General features: G+C 44.6%; 1 protein-coding gene across 5 annotated transcripts in view; it reads left to right on the top strand.

Annotated features, from left to right (window-relative positions):
* Positions 1–17,884, top strand: part of EXD3 (exonuclease 3'-5' domain containing 3) — a 3,187,846-nt gene that overhangs the window by 683,271 nt on the left and 2,486,691 nt on the right. For all 5 annotated transcript variants that reach the window (XM_069609779.1, XM_069609780.1, XM_069609781.1 and 2 more), the window contains one exon: positions 11,429–11,493. In XM_069609779.1, coding sequence (XP_069465880.1) covers positions 11,429–11,493 — 65 coding nt within the window. The remainder of the gene's footprint in view (positions 1–11,428; positions 11,494–17,884) is intronic.

Here is a 17,884-nt window from a genome sequence, read left to right as displayed (position 1 = left end):
TTTTCAGATATTTTCTGTTCAATTGGGGAGTCTATTAGTTTTATGGTTGATGGTCTTGAACTGACTGGTACCTTGGAATGCTGGGGGTCTTGGTTCTGGGGCTTTTGGGTGCTGCTATTTAGAGCTGGGACAGTAAAGGTAGGAGGCTTGTGCCCTCCTTCTCCCCTCGATGTGCAGCCTTAGTTCCAATAGGGCTGCTACTATGTAAGGTGGTGGTTGGTTCTGCATGTTCGCTGGACCAGAAACATCCCCATCTTCGTTGCGCTATGGTCGTTGCCACCCTCATCCTCCCCTGAGTGCCTACTGCACAGTTCCAGGCCTCTGTCTCAACCCGAAAACGCTGTGGGCGGGGGGACCGGGACAATTGTCCCTCCTTGCCAACATTCTTTCCTTTCGTTAATACTACATTAACAAACTCCCATGTGAACTCCCCGTTCTTTTCACCCCTTCTTTCCCTTTCCAATCTTTCAGCTTCCAAATATGGAGGTGACCCTTCCTTTTATACCCATGCCTTGGATATGGACAGTAAACTTTCGCCTGCCTGCCCATATTGTTCAGTGTGTCATGTATATACATCCTCCATCCCCTGCTAAATCTGCCCAGTGTTCTGTGTATTTATCAGTGTCTGGGGGGTGAAGACCTTGCTCCATCACAACCATGCATTGCTTGTTTGGATCATCAGTCTGAACTGTGCTATCTTTTGTACCACTAGTTGCCTCCTGTACCCAAATTGAAACCATTGTCATTGAGCTGCTATGCACTACTTTGGCACAAGACCGAAGTCCCAGCTGGCAAGTGCAGAATATTACCAATACGAACATGACCACATGGCCCAACATCTTCATGATCGCCCCCATCCAGAATGTTGCCCATGAAACAAGGTTGTCAAACCAATCAGTCTCTTGTATGCCTGCTTCTATTTGCATATGAGTGCTGAGAATGTGCAGGGCCCCTATTATATTGGGAATGGACCCATTTTCTGCATCATTAGGGGGTACTTAGGTACATCAGGAGTCACCAATCTTCTTGCAGACCCTTCCCTACATGGCTGTGAAGAGGTCTAGTACATTTCTATTCTGCAGCGTCATCAGCCCGATTGCCCACATTTACATCTTGATAGCGTTGAGGCCTTGTTCTCTCATTGGCCAGATGGGTCACTTCCCAGCGCATGATCTGAAGCCAGTTGGCTTTCGTGGCGGTCTGCACTCCCGGTAGCAACAGCGATGCAAGAAATCTTCTTTGCTGTAGAGCCAGTATTGATCTGGAATTTCTTTTAGTAATTGTGAGGAATGTTGCGATAGAAAGTTTGTTGTTCTTCTCCTCTGTAATTTTTCTCTTTTCCCCTTCTCTGGCAAAATACCGAAACATAGGCTTCTGCGGTAGCACTTTGGTTGGGATGCTGGGCCCTGTTGTAGTTTTTGGACCCGACAATCCACCTGGTCCCACTATAAATGTTCTTCAGGCACCACCAGGAGCGCTAAGTGCAACAAGGCCAGCGAGCAGGTGCCCCTCCATGATGGCGGGAGAAGCAGAAACGTCTGCTGTCCGCACACCTAGTAGTTACCCATCACATCAGCTGTCCCTTTTTTTGAGATCTGGACTGTATAGTGTTTCGTTGCACCTACTTATTGACACCCTCAAGGACATTCCTTTGTTGTGAAAGCACAGTTCATATTCTTTCTGCTTTAGCGCTTTCACTGGTTTCTCCTTTGCCTCCATCCATGTGAGTTTTGCCACTAGTTCATTCCAGTATCCGCTGCATGCACTGTTTACTTTGTCTATCACTTCCTCTCGAATCCTGCTAGTCCTCCTGCCATCCAGCTCATTGTAGTTTCTTGCCATCTGTTCTCCACTAACTTGACGCCTTCCAAATTTAGATACCGTCTTTGGAACATTGCAGTTGATCCGGGTCTGCCACTTCTAGTCATGTGCTTAGTGCCAGGAACATGTTTTGCAGCCTGCACAATGTCAGATGCCATAAACATTGAGCCTCCACACTCGGAATTTCCTGTGGCATGAATACCTTGGGGGCTCCCGACGCGTGTGGAATCAAGGAGTAGACGTAACAGCTTTCATTAGCTTTCATTAGCTTTCATTTTCCCCACTGAGCTCATGTCTTCGTACCAACTATTACTTAACTCTGCATGGTGCACATCTTCTTTCGTGTCTAACCCAAGTCCTTGGTATTGATTATATTTAACCCTTGTAGTTTGTCTCTTAAAGCGTTTCGATCCACCAAAATGTGAAACACTAGGAAAGAAAGTGTAAGGTACAATTATGTTCGAAAACATGTTCGGAAATGATGATTACATGATCAAATTTGCAAAACTCCTCATACGTTGCTGGGTGACAAGAGTATTAAGGAAAGCGAGCTTTTATTTATCACAAAGGTATGCTCGGTATGCTTTGACCTATTTTTAATAAGGTCAAAAACACATCGAGGAGACAACAGTAGTCATTCTGCAGCTGCACGTGGTTCTATAAAACTTTTACCTGGGGAAGAGGCATTACTGGCAGACACTTAATGCGTACTGTTTAGTACTTTACTGAGTTTGGGCGGGGAATGTGGACATGAACTTTTACTGCAAGACGTGTAGCATAAACAACCTCAACGGGACTGCAATATCTAGTCTGGCTGCACCGGCGGACTACGTTCTTTACAAAGACATGGTCGCCCAAGAAAAGCTGAAGAGGAGGCGACGTGGGTGGAGTATAAGATGCAGTGCTGGTTGTCTCTTCAGTACTCGGTGCAATCTGTGGGGAGATACATTTTATGACTTTGGGTAGGGCACACAAGTAGCTATGAAATTCGTCCTCTAGAATGGACGCAGCCCTGTGAGCATCAGATGATCTTTTGATTGGAGATGGTGGTGTATGCATACGTTGCCCCATTACTACGCCGTGGGGTGACAAATGATGATGCTTACAGGGCTGCATGCACATGCTGAACCAAGCAAGAGGCAAGCAGTGCACCCAAATATTTTTTAGGGTGGTGAAAAGCTTGGACAGTGCACTCTTGAGAAGACTATTGATCCTTTCCACAACCATGCTGGCCTGGGAGTGCTACATTGTACACATCTGATGCTTGATGCCCAATAATGCAGTGATTTCTTTAAAAAGCTCATTGAAGAAGTGCGTGCTGTTATCGGACCTTAAAACTTTGCACACGCTCCATCGAGGAAAGACATCTCTCACTAAAAATGTGCCTGCTCATTACGCATCAGGATGTGCACAAGGACCAGCCCCCACCGACTGTGTGTCATGATCTCTGCTTCCAAAAGGTCAGGACTTATCCAACTCCCTTGGAAGCAGACCCATAACCCAGGTTCCCAGTGTCAACCAGTCCCAATTGGGACCTTTTGGACCCTGTCCTAGCGCCAGTGGCACCAGGCTCATAAATATGCCCAGTCCCAGCGCTGGAAGCGCCGGGCTCATAATGCTTGGGTGGACTTACCTGCAGCAGACCATGCTGCTTACTTACCTGCCAGTTGAGCCTCTAATCCTCTTCTGTTTGGGACTACTTTTCCTGTTGGGTGGGGCAGGAGCCACTCCCTAGGTTCAGAACACTGGAACTCTTCTGGAAAGCAGGAACTCATTTCTTACCTAGGCGAGGCTGTGGAAGGAGACACCTAAGCACTACAGGAGGCTATTTAAACCACACCCGATGGATGAATCTTGCTTTTAGTTATTCTGCATCCTCTGCAGCAGAACGCTCATCGTGTCTTCTGCATCTGATCCTGGGCCTAAGGGAAAAAGGCTTGCCATCCTGAATCCAGTCTTCAGCAACACCTATAAAGACAAGAAAGAACAGGTTAGCATTACGGTCTTCAGTGACAGCGCTTCTCTTACCTGGTCCATCGGCTGTCACCAACGCCTCGCGCTGCATTCCGGCATCTGAAAGACAAAGGCTTACCTACTCTTCGTGTGCTCCGGAGGTCTTCGCACTGCATTCCGGCATCTGAAAGACAAAAGCTTACCAACTCTTCGCACGCTCCGGAGGCCTTCGGCGCTGCATCCCGCATCTGAAAGACAAAAGAAGGTGCGTTTAAAGACATTGGGTAACTTTATACTCACGTGCCATTACTCCTTCCCACGCCGAACCCAGTGGGTATTCCGGCACCCTTCAGCAGCTCCGAACTTGTACCTGCAAGATAAAAGGACAGTTAGTGCGCATGTGAAGCAGGCAACAAGCGCTTACTTAGTGCTTCCAGGTGCTTCTATTCCTCACACGGGTTCCATCCTCAACTCACTTCAGCCCGTCATCCGCCATCGCCGGAACCCTGCAAAACAAGAGACATCATTACAAAAGACTTTTAAAGACATTTGAAATACTCGGAACTTACCGTTCGTGCAGTAAACGACGGACAGCAGTCCTCTGAGGTCAAGAGGCCTGCACCCTTATCCAGTGAAGAAACTGGTTACGGCACCCTGGCCCGAGGCAGATGGAGAGCTCGGCGTTCACTTACCTAAGGTGAGAGCGTTAACCTTTGGGGTTCTACAGGAGAAGAGAAGGGGAAGAAGAGCGAGACACCCAATAACCCCAGTTCATTAATCCCATATTTTCTATCTGCAGACATCTTACTCTTCGAGTCAGACATACAGTGCACAGAGGTCCAGCCCAAAGAGCCAACCGTGTGTTACACATCACCTTTGAAGATACGGTATTCGCCCAGTCAAGACCGGCGCCTCTGCGGGAATCAGGTGAGCGTTACACTGTGAGAAAGGACACACAACTATTATCAGGTAGCGGGATCCATTACACCTTTCGCCCATGTCTGTGTAGTCGACATGTAACTCGTGGAAGGGCCCCGTAGGGTGGGGCAGTGTACCTCGGATAGTTTGTAAAATGAGGCAAGTATTGTAACTCTGACACATAGTACAGTTGATGACCATTTTAGTTATTGCCTCCTGCAGATTAGGGATAAACCAGTCCTCCTGTATGTCTGCGGCAGTGTGCTGCTTGGAAACATGGCAGGGTGATGAAGCTGGTTGAACGCGAACAGCAGCAATTCGTATTGGCATCACTGCTTTGCCTGATGTTTCTTGTCACAGAAGTCTGTGGGTGATTGCTTGCATCCCCCATTTAACCAGAATTTGTTCTCCTCCTGTGGAGCTCGTCCCGGCAATTCTATTACTTGTGCAATCGGTAAGGAATTATAAGACTCTGGCAGTTGTTCCCTGCTCTGTGCTACCACTGGGTACTCAGAAGCACTCGGCACTGATAAATATGCGGCTTGCTTAGCTGCCGTGTCTGCGGCAGCGTTACTGTGTGAGACCTCCTCTGTATCGTTGGTATGGGCAGTGCATTTCACCACCGCTGTCAAGGATGGTTGGGATAGTGCGTCAAATAGTTTATCTAACAGTGCCACATGTTATACTGGGGACCCGTCGACCCCCCCTAAATCACTTCCTCTTCCACCGTGCCAGGCCTGCGTGCACCATTATGGTGACGTAAGCCGAATTAGAGTAGATGGTGACGCGGCACCATTGAGACGCTAGAAGACCCTCAATGAGCGCTAAAAGCTCTACTGCTTGGGCCGAATAGTGCATGGGTTATCATTTTTGCACCAATACCTCATAGACCACATCCACCACGCGTACTGCTGCTACCCCACTATGCCTCAGACCCGAGCCCTGGTCTTTAGTTGCTGACCCATCAATGAAAAGTTCTGCGCTTTCAAGGGGGCTATCTACTGCCCTCAGGATATCATCCTCCTCCCTTTCAAATATCACACAATCATGTGCTACAAGGTCTTCCTCGTTGCACTGCTCTGTCAAAATTGTGGTAGGATTTACAATTTTACACCTTACAATACCAATGGTTGGGTATTGGAGGGGTTTTCGGAAGGCTGGTAAATGGGAGTGGAAAGCCCAGCTGTGTCGAGATCCCTCTGGCACTGAAGAGCGAGAGCAGAATTCCCAAATGTCCCTTTTATGCAGATCAATGAGTAATGTTCAGTTAAATGATGTAATTTATTCATGAGAATAATTGCAAAAAAGGGAACAGTAGAGGATCATTTCTTAAGTCCGGAGGATGTATAGTTCAGTCACCATTGATACACAGCGACAATCCTCCTTCCAGTGTGGACAACTGTGCCAAACCTCCTATGGGAATAAAGTAAGCGGGGGGTGGAAATTGTACAGAGGGAGACAAGGTTTACAAGAAGCAGTAGTGTATTTCTTTTAGGACAACAAAAAAAATACTTCTTGCATGTATCTAGAGCCGCCTGGTGGTGGTTCTTGCTACAGTAGACCATGTTCTAAAACTCAGTCCTACCCCATTCTCTCTTGCTCTCTTCTAGAGTTTGGTTGCCTTTTGTTTTCGTTTTGGGATTCCCAGAATGTATTTGTTGCTGCAGTATTCCCTTCTCCCCACTACATGCTTAAAGAATGGTGCCTTTGTGAACTAACTAGGTTTTGACATTTCTAGGAATGGTCTGGGGTGTAATGAGGACAAAAAGGAGTAAAAAAAAACAGAAGGAAAAAAAATGTTGTCCTTGACCAATCAGGTCAGCCTCAGACAGCGGTAGCGTGCTTTTAATGAGAAACATGCTGCAAGTTTTTTTCCAGAACGTTTTTGTAGTGCAAGAAAGCTCCAGAGGCCACTTGGTAATTGGATGCAAGTGGGGTGGGGTTGGGCGGGCCGAGGGAATGGCCCCGTCTCTAGCTCAGATCTCAACCTGCGTTTCACAGAGTTTGTCAGACTCCTTGGCACGGCTTCATTGTCCCTAAATGAAGACATGTGTGCCTCCTGCCTGGAGTAGACCTGGAGCTGTGCCACAAAGGGCAGGCCTACTCATGAACCACTGCCAGCCGCTTCCCTTCATATGTTTTATAGCCATCGGGTCTTGCATAAATTAGTGGTAACCTGTTAAAACCCTTCCCTGACCAGCTGTAATGCGAATGTTGTGTTAGTCTTTTATTCTGCGCACGCCACCACTGTAGTGGTATTAAAGCACCAAGCCGTGTCCCTGTACAGGCGAATTGTGACCTGGCCCAGGATGGCAGCCAGACCCTAATGTGTGAGGGTGAAAATGAAATTGAGCCAAGAGGAGCAGGAAAGGGGAAGAGTGGGAAAGGTCATGGAGACAAAAATGTACAGACTTAAATCACAACAAGCAGTCTATGGTATTCGCAGTAATGGGGTGATTAGCGATCCTAATTGGATGGAAACCCTCTGATTTAACTAATTTATAAGAATTATCGGGCACTGACGAAAGAAAAACGATTAAATGCTGCATAACAAGAAAATTCAATGGGCTGCCATTAACTAGAATGCATTCATGGAATGTTTTATGGTATAAGGAAACTATTAGTAAACATAGGGGAAACCAGAGTTGTATATGGAACAGCAGCACTTAATGAAAAATTAACTAAGCCCTGAAGAAGAGTGCAGTGCTCGAAACACGTTGTGGCACAGGGATATGATACAATAAAAACAGAAAAATGAATGCAATTGGTTTTTTGGTATTTGTTTTGTAACTTATGATTGATCTCGAATTAGTTGGCACAACTAAGTATCCATGATGCTATTGCTGCCTGGTACAATTTAAATTGATGTGAATAGAGTAGTGCCTCATTCTTCAGGTAGTTGCAACACTTTACAATTAGAATTTGCCCAGTGCAGGAGGTTAATAGCGGCTTCCCTTAATCTTTTTTTGTAATCTTAAATCATAACTTGTTTGGAAATGAAAATATAGGCGTTTAGTGGTGGGGATCTTTGGGATGTATGCAGTGCGACCCATAAGATTTTTAAGTGGGAGTATTTTACGCTCTATTTTGTAAAGTTGGCTGTAAAAAAATGTTTTAGGGAGTAAAATAGTAAGTTCAGTTTGTATTGGGAGCATTTTATAAGGGAGTACAAATGTTTTAACTGTAAAACAGAAATATGTTTGTTATAATAATGTCTTTGATCCTAGTTATTCATGCACATTAAAAGATGCACCTTTAACACTTTGGAACTGGCAGTAATAATTGTAGTTTCCTCCTGTGGTATTACGTGTGCTACTGGTCCAAACCTATCCATGGAGCGATGTGGATGAAGGCAGAGGTGAAAGTTTCTATGAGTGTTTCCTATGTTTTGTTTGAATTATTTGTAGGGCTGGATGTATCTGTAGTTTTGGTATTTTGACCTGGAGAAAATGTTTATGAAACAGGTACAGGAGATTCCCATATTGACCAGCAGAACTTCATGGAAGCAGAGACCAGTGACCAGTTATTTGAAACAGTAATTACTGCGGGTTATATTTTATAACAATCAAAAGGTTTGCTAAAATGTATTCAATTTGGCCTAATCAACATGTAGTTTATTTTTGGCACAGTGCATTGATGTCCTCTGGGTTAAGATTTTTAATATAGGGGTTTTAACTGCTTCCACGACGAAGTCTGTGTGTACGTTTCGTATATTTACTACTATTTCAATTAAAATACACTGCTGCTGTGGGGGGCGGAGGAGGAGGTGCGTGGAGAGAGACACAGCACATGGCCCACTCATGCGCTATGTCAGGTCCACTCTAGTCTGATCAGTGGAGAATTATTAAACGCTGTTAAGTGAATCAGTTTCTTGGCTGATAAAAGTCGCTACCACCGTTAAGACACAAAAGCAGAGGTGGTGTGCAGCAAAATTAATTCTATCCGTGCACCCGCCTCTCAATCTTCGCTTCCTGAATGGCCTTAAAGTGACAATTTGAATCTTGCTTTTGACAAAGGAACTGCCTGCATTTTGTTTATAATCACCCTGCCACTTACCTTAAGGACAGTGAATTGTTGACTGAAGCATGAGTGGAGTCAGTGCCTTGATTGATTTTTTGAGGCATTTAACAGGGCATCCTTTTCAGATTTTGAAGCTTTGCTTTTATGCCTAGACAGGAAAAGTATGTCACATCACTAGCCCCGTAAAGTGCAGAATCTGAAAGGGGTGTGATGCTGTCTGTTCTAGAATCTTTGCTACAGCATATTGTGTATTAGGGCCTTTTCATGTTGCTCTCTGCCGAGGCTGAGGTATGCTTGGTCTTGAGGATGCCGCATGGACTGCTTAAATATTCCATTCCATAGCAGAGCATCCACCTCCTATGTCTGTCTGCTCCCCTCTTGAATCGTCTGAAGCAAAAAGCAATCACTAGCATGTGTCCCACACATAGCTGCAAAATTAACTGCTCAAAAAGCCATTGGCCCAGCCGCGAGCCCACTCCCCCCCCTCAACCCTCACGGTTATCTGGTGTTTGTAAGAGATAGGTGGTCCTTGCCTAAGGCACCTGCATCTTCCTTAAGGCAGCGCCAAATATTCTTTAGGGCATTCCTGGCATTTGGGCCACAGCCCCTTTTTATCACTCCCTCTAGACGTGTCATACTGCATAAATACCGCTGCATACTAATAAAGCATATGGCTCCCCATACCTTTAGTACTGTGCGATGGTGTACACAAGAAGACATTCTAAGGGGAGGGGTTACTTTTTTAAAAACATTTTTTACCTCCAGTAAAGTGGGTGGAGGTCAAAATTAGAAGACATGCTATGCGGATATGTAGCTCCAAATCGGTGGCATTCACTGGAACCCTGAATGCATTCAAGCTCATAATCGCTTGGGCTGTGAAAAGAGGCCTTTACCTACTGTTACCGCCTGATGAACAAGTGAGTAATTGCCTTCCAACCAGTACTGCTCACCAGTGTCCCCCTTCCGGTCTAGCAAGAACTCTTGTTTCCGGTCTTGCAGTGGCTTTTCTTGGGGCCGTGGAGCCACTCAAGTGACATCAAATGATTGTTTATTTAGAGGAACTCTTTTTTGCTTAGTGTCATAGTTTCAACAGTTTTTGCAGTGTGAGAAACGTTTATGCCACTTGAGTTAGTCAATACATGGTGCTGAAACATATCATTTAATGTGAATTTACCAAAATAAATTGGGCCACTATACAATTCAATGGATTGTACAAGAGGTGGATTATGTGACATGAGCTCTTGCATAGAAGGGTACCCTTCTTGGGCGATAGTCGCAGAGTGAGAAACTATAGGACCTACTTGGAGCAGTGATCCAAACCATCTGACAGCATTCGAGAAGACTATAGAACTAAAGGTAGGTTTTCTCTTCTTTTTCTTTTCCTCTCCTTGTGTTTTTTAAGTCCATGTGTAAAAATTCATAATTTCTTTTTGGCTAATGCACAATAAACATTTTTTAAAAAGTACAGGGCGTGGGAGAAGGTGCCAGAGAGGGAGAGCATCACGCCTTCTGGAGATGAAAAAAAGGGGGGGCAGGGGGAGCTACAGTGGGACAAAGGGCAGAGACAGTAGGGGTAAGATGTTGCCAGGGTCTCCTAAATTGCAAAGTGACACGCAAGCCCTCCCATGAAGATTCAACTAGCCGTAACCTCAGATTTACATCTAAGGTCCTAAAGAAGGCGATCAGACGCAGGCAGTGTCTAAACGTTTCAAAAACGTCGACCTGCGTTTGTCCTAGAATATCAATTACATGGATCAAAAAGCTGACCTGAGATTAATTGGCAGGCAAGTGTTCAAGTTGCTTTACGAAATCTGAATTAAGTTCCACCTATAAATGAATTAAGGGGTCCTTCATTGACCTTTTGCTTTATGGTCCTAGAGTGTTGCATGGTACCGAAAGCTGACTCGAAAGTAAATGAAAGAAAAAATGAGTTTGGGCTCTTTTGCAATAAATGGCAATTAAGTTATGTGAGCAAATGATTTAAGAAGCAACTGCCCATTCAATTCATTGTGTGTTTTGATATTTCACTGTTGTGCACTTTATACTGTTCTCCTGCGGGCGATACGCAGTTGGAAGGTAGTAGTTTTTCGTATATGTCTAATACCAAAAAAATGACTTTTCTATGCATTAATGTTTGTTGTATTTGTCTTGCTAAATGTTAGATTAGGGCTCGTCACTGATGTAAATCAATACATTGTTTTTATTTAATCTGATGGCAGGAATAATTTGCATATGGTGTGGGGGGTGGGGTGGTGTGATATGGCTCTGTTCATCTATGCCAACCACCTGGTATCCAGTGAAGCAAACACCAATATGTCAGTACTGTTGGGGTAGGGGGTAATATGATTGACATTAAAGTGCACGAGAAGGCACACAGGCACCTAGGATCAGAACTCTGTGAAATGTAACGTGCCCAGTCCGCTCCTCCCTGCTCACTTAATTCGATTGAGAGGCAAGGCTCTCATCTCAGCTGTTATTAATGCTGTTGCCAGAAAGCTACCTGGCACTTGTTCTCCTCGCCATGGTGGAGGCAAAAAGATGATTTTAATCTTGACTGTCAGCTGAGAGGGACTGTTGCTTTCAGGGGGTAAAACAGTATAATAACAGTGCAGCTTCGTCTCGAAGTACCAATGTCCCAGTCTGTCCTGCACCAGCCCTAACTGCTTCTTTCTCTCTCGTTCCTTTACTGCCCCCTGCCAACCTATCCCTTCTACAGAGGAAGCGCATCGCCAGTTGCTGGAGTCTCTGCGAATCCTCTGGACAAAAAGAACGATGCCAGAGGTGAGTATTTTATGTAACTCCCTCCCATATCCATCCCTCCGGGGAGACGCCTTTAATGATATGTGCAGCTTGTCCAGCTGCTGGGGTCATTCCAGGACAGACGCGATGACATTCAGAGGCGGCCTGGATAGTAAGGGCACTGGGAGTGTCTGTAACAGGCTGGTGCCATCGAAACTGGCCAGTAAGGCTAGGGCAGACGGGCAAAGTCACCTGGCAGGCAGTAAAGCAAAGCCAACAAATGAGTAAAACCAGCAGATTTTCAGAATAACCAAATATAAAAATAGCTTCCACTGAGAGTAAGTGTTTGCAAATGTTGTTCGCAGTTTTATTTTACTGTGAATATGCTATGATTTGATTGCAGTGTTTACATTTTATCTGGGTAATGATACCTCGCAACCCCCAATCAAATGTATGCAATCTCACTTGGTACACATAATACCCGCACAAACCAGATGCCACTCAGAAGGCAAAGTTGACGATTGGTGGCTTTAGAGTTTGCCATGCACCCTCTTGTCACAAAGATGCTCTGTATAGATAATCACACCTACTTATATATAATAAAAACACAACACTGCCATTTCCATTCATATGTAGACGTCACTCACTGCAATATTGCATTAAATGGAAGACCGAGTCAGTTCATAGAAATCCCACAACAGTTGTGGACAGTCTTACCTGAATAAGGCTTTGTTGGATCCAGTTTAGTATCAAATTGAGATAGTGATCTGGGTCTTTGCAGGCTGACTGCTAATGCTCCATCTGAACTGTCTGCCACAAGCGAGGATATGCTGGTTGGCCATGGGGTGAGAAGGTGCAATGGGTGCTGTAAAGTTACTGTCCGTTTGGTAGAAAGGAGGGGCTGAGTAGGCCATTGAAGGATGGATCCCAGCCAGTGCAGTGCTAGTCAAGTTAATCATAGATCTTAGCAAAAACCACTCAACCTGCTTCAATGTCTTTAGCGTCCCTCTCAGTGGGACACATACCTTTTTAATAAATGTTACCACATGGTTTGAAGGTTTATCTCAATCTACTTTATTCTTTCCTTTTTCTGCACGTCATGTCCAGCCTTTAGCACAATAGCCTGAGGTACATAATGATGCAGAGTGACTACGCGTTAGACACTACAATCTTCACCCCAAAATAAGTGTCTTAGCTCATCTCCTCGATCCATCCTGTCGGGCGTTTAATGGTTCTAAGTTAGTTCCCCATGGCTCACAAGCAGTGTTTCCTCTTACTCCCCTCCATGCTCTATCCTCTCATCATGCGACTCTTCATCATCTCCTGTGTATCAAGACGTTTCCTGCTGATCATCGGATAGTATCTCCGATTTTACTGTCTTGCTTCACCGGGTGAGTCTCGCTCTTCTGAAGACTGAGGCATTTCTCGTTAATCTTTTGTCTGACCTTTCGTCTGTGAGCATCAACCCTTTCTTCTTTGTCGCTGTTGCAGGCTCCGGATGAAAAGGTGGCAAGGTGGTTGGTTGCTTCACCAGCACCCAATATCCTTCTTGGATGTTTGAAGGGCGTGCTTTGCGTCTATCTGCGTAGTCCTTCATTCTCCTTTTTCCTTCCTCATCATTCCGTCTAATCTCCTGATCACAGAGCTCTCCACACTTCTTGTGTGGTAATCGGGTGCGTACTGAACGGCCGAACATCAATTCTGCCAGGCATTTCCCTGTGGTGCTGTGTGGTGTGTTTCTGTAGTCACTCAGGAGTTGATACACTGTTTGCTCTAGGGGTTTAAGCATGATGTTTTATATGCTGTCCACCCTCTTGATGTTGGCCATGACACGCTCTAACGCTCTGTTGGCTTGTGGCCCTAGTGGTGCCATTCTCTGGTGTTGGAAACCCAGGTATTGGGCAAACTCCTTGAAGTAATTTCCTGTGAATGGCAGTCCATTGTCTGATTTTACTATTTTGGGTATCCTATCAAGCGCTGGTATCAATGCCATGGCTACTGTGTACTGCAGAATCTGTATCTCCGGTTATCTTGAGTGCTCGTCCAGTACCACTAATATGAATATGCCCAATGGCAGTGGCCCAAAGAAATCCATAGCCACCTCTTTCTTCTGGCAGTTGAGTCATCGGGAGCAGCTCAGGGAACGCGTGCGGCTGTAAGCTCAGGCAAACATGACATGACGTTAGTGTGGTTTCCAGCATCAGATCCATGCGGGGGAACTCTACCTTCTGGAGCAGTAGTGTCTGTAAGGGATCAGTAGTAAGACTCGAACACAGTGGCATCTTAAGTTTTGGTTATAAACTTTTATTGTCAAAATAATAAGAGGGGTTCGCGGAAATCCTCGCTATACCTAACTCTGAGGGATTTCCCCAGATCAATAAAACTGTTAAGTGACTTCAATTCAGTACTCCAACTAAGTCGGTGCCTAATCTGGGATGCCCAATGAAAGCCCTTATTTATATATTTTTATGACTAGTTCATGAATCTGGATGATAAACTCTTGTATAACGCCCCTCTCTTTGAATCCCCCTGACCTCACTGAGCCAAGAAGTAGGTTTGTTTTGCAAATTAAAAGATTTATTGAAAAATTAAACAAGATATATATCACACTTTTATAAGTAAATTAATATTTGATAGCACACTTATGAATATGACCGTGATCAACAATGGTTAATATTACCCTACACACTTCTTTAATTACTTGGGAGTTGGTATAGAGAGGATAAGGTAGCTGAGAATGCTTGTATGGGTTCAAGGAAATGCAATGATGGAAAAGAATGCAGCACAGAAATAACTGAGATGGTTTCCACAAGAGATAATATGATCACTTTTTCTTTTGACAATTCACCCCCCCCCCCTATGCAATATAAGGAAATGGAAGGAGAGCACACAATTTTCAGGAATACAATCAAATGCAATACCAATTCAGTTCCCCCCTAGCAAGCTTAGAGCAACCGGTATGTTTTTAAACACAGGCAAAAATACTTTAAATGTGATTTGCAAAGAAGTGGAAATAGGCTAAAAATTATTGTAATTCCCTATAGGAGATTCAGGGTAGGTGATAGCTACTTAAGATTGGTTCAGGTCAACACTATCAGTGATTCATGAGGGATTATCAGGTTGAAAATGGATTTCAGCAGTTGCCAGCAAAAGACAGCGATTTTGACAGGTGGAGAAATTTGATTCAAAGCGCAATTACGGGAAATCTATAAAGAGTAGAAGGTTGGTCTAGGGAATGTTGGAAAGCTGGGGATCTTAGCTTTAAAGTGAAAGTTAAATACCGTTCCTAGCACGTATGGTTCAAAAGATACGGACGATTTTGTGGAGGAAGATTTCAGAAATGAAATAATGGTTCAGAATGGCAATTGACACTTTCACAGGTTTCAAATCACAGAATGGACACACGATTTCTATGCAGTTCTAAATAGGTGGAAATGGTTTGAATTAGATTATTTTAAACTAAGAGATTGGTTTGCACAGTTCTGGCTGGATGACCACTCCTAATTCTGGAAGGAATGGGCCTCGTCACAGATCTGGTCAACAGGTTTAACTGCGGTTCTCTCTGCTCTGCTGATCTGGATCTCTGGTTCTGGCAAAAGTTCTGGCACTGCACAGCGGTCTGGTCTGGTCTCTGGTTTTGGCAAAAGTTCTTGGCACTGCACAGCGGTCTGGTCTCTTCTTTTGGCAAAAGTTCTTGGCACAGGATTCTAGCCAGAATCACACAGCTCACCCGGCTGTTGAATGGTTTGGTTAGGTTGCTGGATTCTGAGGCCTCTGGAAAGGATTCAGCTTGTGGACTAGGCCTTTCTGCTACAAAGTTCTGGAATCTGGAGTCTGGTTTTCTAAGTTCTGGTCTCTGAATATTGTCTGGATTTGAAGTCACCCGGCAAAGTGCTTTGCAAGAAAGTGGAAAGAGCAGTCCCTACCTGGGTTTCAGTGGGTCTTTTTATGTCTTTTGAAAGTGGGTGGGAAGGCTGACTTTCTATGCCCAACCCTCTGAGGATCCTGATAGGCTATAGGATTCTCTGTCGCCTGACTGGGGAACTGAATTGCGAGTCATCCGGCATCCTTTTTATGGCATACAGAAAGAACACTCCCCTTGTCACTTTGCACACAAATCTATTTCTGACTTAAATGCATATTTATCTATGTACCATGTTTCTAATATTATATGTCCAGTTAACATATTTTCTGTAGCACCAAACCATCCGATCCCTGTCTTTGTAAGATGTCGTGTCCACTTCTGACAGAATTCTGCCCTTTTCATCCAGAACACAACCTCTAACTTTTCCAGAATTTACACAAATGTGCGCAAGGAATATGGGCATCAGATGATGAAGTGTCAGATTTTTAACATACATACATTTGGAGTAATACCCTATTTTCCGCTACCACCCCCCAGAACATAGCACAGAGTCCTAACACCTCTTAAAATGTGCACAGAAAAATCACAGGAATCATGATATTATTGATATAATTTTGACAATTATGTACTATGAATTATCCATCTTTCTAAAATTATGCTCTGGCCCAGAGGGGTGTGGTTTCCCAAAGTACATGGGGATTTCTGGTTTGTCCACTTCCTCCAAGCTCAGCTGGCTCACAGAGGCAGTGCCCCTCCCATTTCCTTCCAAGAGGAAGCCATTTACGACCCCCTGATTTAGCAATGGCTTGGAGCAAAGGGAGTTCATTGTTCTGTTTTCCTGCAGTCCCAGGTACCCCTCCCCTGATTCAATTAGAGAAGTGTGATCTCCTTTTGGTGGGGCAGTAGAAGGGAGGCCAGGCCTGTGAATACAAATGCTGGGCAGGTTTCAACTCCTGTCGGGGGTAGTTGCCGGGCAGAATTCAATCTCCTTAAGCCAGGCTTCAGCCAAAGGTCACTTTTGTTCCCATTTTTCTTCATTCAAATCAAACTTACAATTTTGACACATGCAGATAGAACGCTGATTCTAAGTTCAAAACTATGACATTTAAACAGTTGCAACCTATGTGACACTCCAAAGTAAATCACTCATTTATTTTAAACATTTCGATTTTAGTGGCTGTAAGTCCAATTTCACTTAAGCTGCTGACATCCACAGCTCAGCCAGTTTTGTTATGAACATTATTTTGGGCTCTTCATCTTTCCAGATTTGGTATGCACACAAGACTTCATCCTACCAGACGTCTGCTGGTGTTCAGTAAGATTTCTGAATATCTTGCAATGTTTGAAATAGGCATTTTGAGCTTGCATTCAGAGAAACAAAGGTGATTTTAAAGCGCTTTTTGAGCACGTTTCACTCATGGCGCTTCTTGCCCATTACGCTCGCGGGTGGCAGGTCAGGCGACCATTTTGGTGTGCGCAAAAACTGCACAGTTTCCCTGGATTCTGGCGCAACTGTGGGCTTTTCGGCCATCTTGGATTTTCTAAGCCCACAGCACCAAATGTTGTAGCATAATAATTCAAACATGGGTCAAGACACCTGACAAAACTAAGGAACATCTGTAAAAAGTAGTCAGTCCTGTGTCCAAAACCTTAAACTGACCCTTACATTCTAAACTAAATACAGTTCTAAGGTGCACAAACGGAAAGAAAACAAAGTTCCTCCAGGAAAGGGGCTTCTCTTCCCCTAGATTTCTTCTAATGATCTTAATACTGTTCTCACAGTCTCTTAAATCCTTAAAGGGGCATGAGTCTTCCCATATCTGATTCACACTTTTCACATATAGGGGTGCTGACCCCTTGAGCTCTGTCCTCCTTTCCTTCCCTGGTAAACTCTCCTGCCAGGTTATTGTTCCTTGTTCCTGAAAAAGGGGCGTGAACCTTCCCTTTTATCCTTTATCCTTGCTACCCCTGTTTGTCTCACCTGCCAGGGTGTCATCACTTTCTTGCATGGGTGCGAGTCCCAGACTCACTGGTTGGCTGGTTCACTAACCTCCCAGGGCTTCTCCGCTCTTTGCTTCACTTGCTCTTTTATCCAGTTTACAACAATGTTTCAATATCGGTTCAGCCACCCTTTCTTACTTCCTTTGTCTAAGCTTTTGCCTTTATCACTGTTAGTATTTGCAATGATTTCAGTTTTTGCTCAGGTTCTCTCTCCCTCAACAGTGTTCGTCTCAGAAATGCTTGCACTGCCTTTACTTGGGCTCTTTCTCTCAACAAGCTTTGTATTGGTAATACTTGCACTGCCTTCTATGATGAATCAGAGGTGATTCCCACAGAAAACGTGGCCTGGGTCCCTTCCCACGTGGCCAGGTTTAGGCAGACACTTCCTGATCCTGTGGGTGGTGTTCTGTGGGAGGATCAAATGGGGGGGAAAGAGAACAGCTCAGGTGGAATGGCATAATACCTTTACAAACTTTCCCAGCGACCCTACATTATTAATGGCTCATTGTAAAATGGAGATTGTAAAAGAAAAAGCAGAGGGCGGATTATGTTCAGGGCTCCATGTCG

This window comes from Ambystoma mexicanum, chromosome 8 (assembly GCF_040938575.1).
Source record: "Ambystoma mexicanum isolate Mex_15411 chromosome 8, UKY_AmexF1_1, whole genome shotgun sequence".
Lineage (NCBI taxonomy): Eukaryota > Metazoa > Chordata > Amphibia > Caudata > Ambystomatidae > Ambystoma > Ambystoma mexicanum.
Note: the sequence above shows the minus strand (reverse complement) of the source record. Positions and strands in the feature narration are given on the sequence as shown.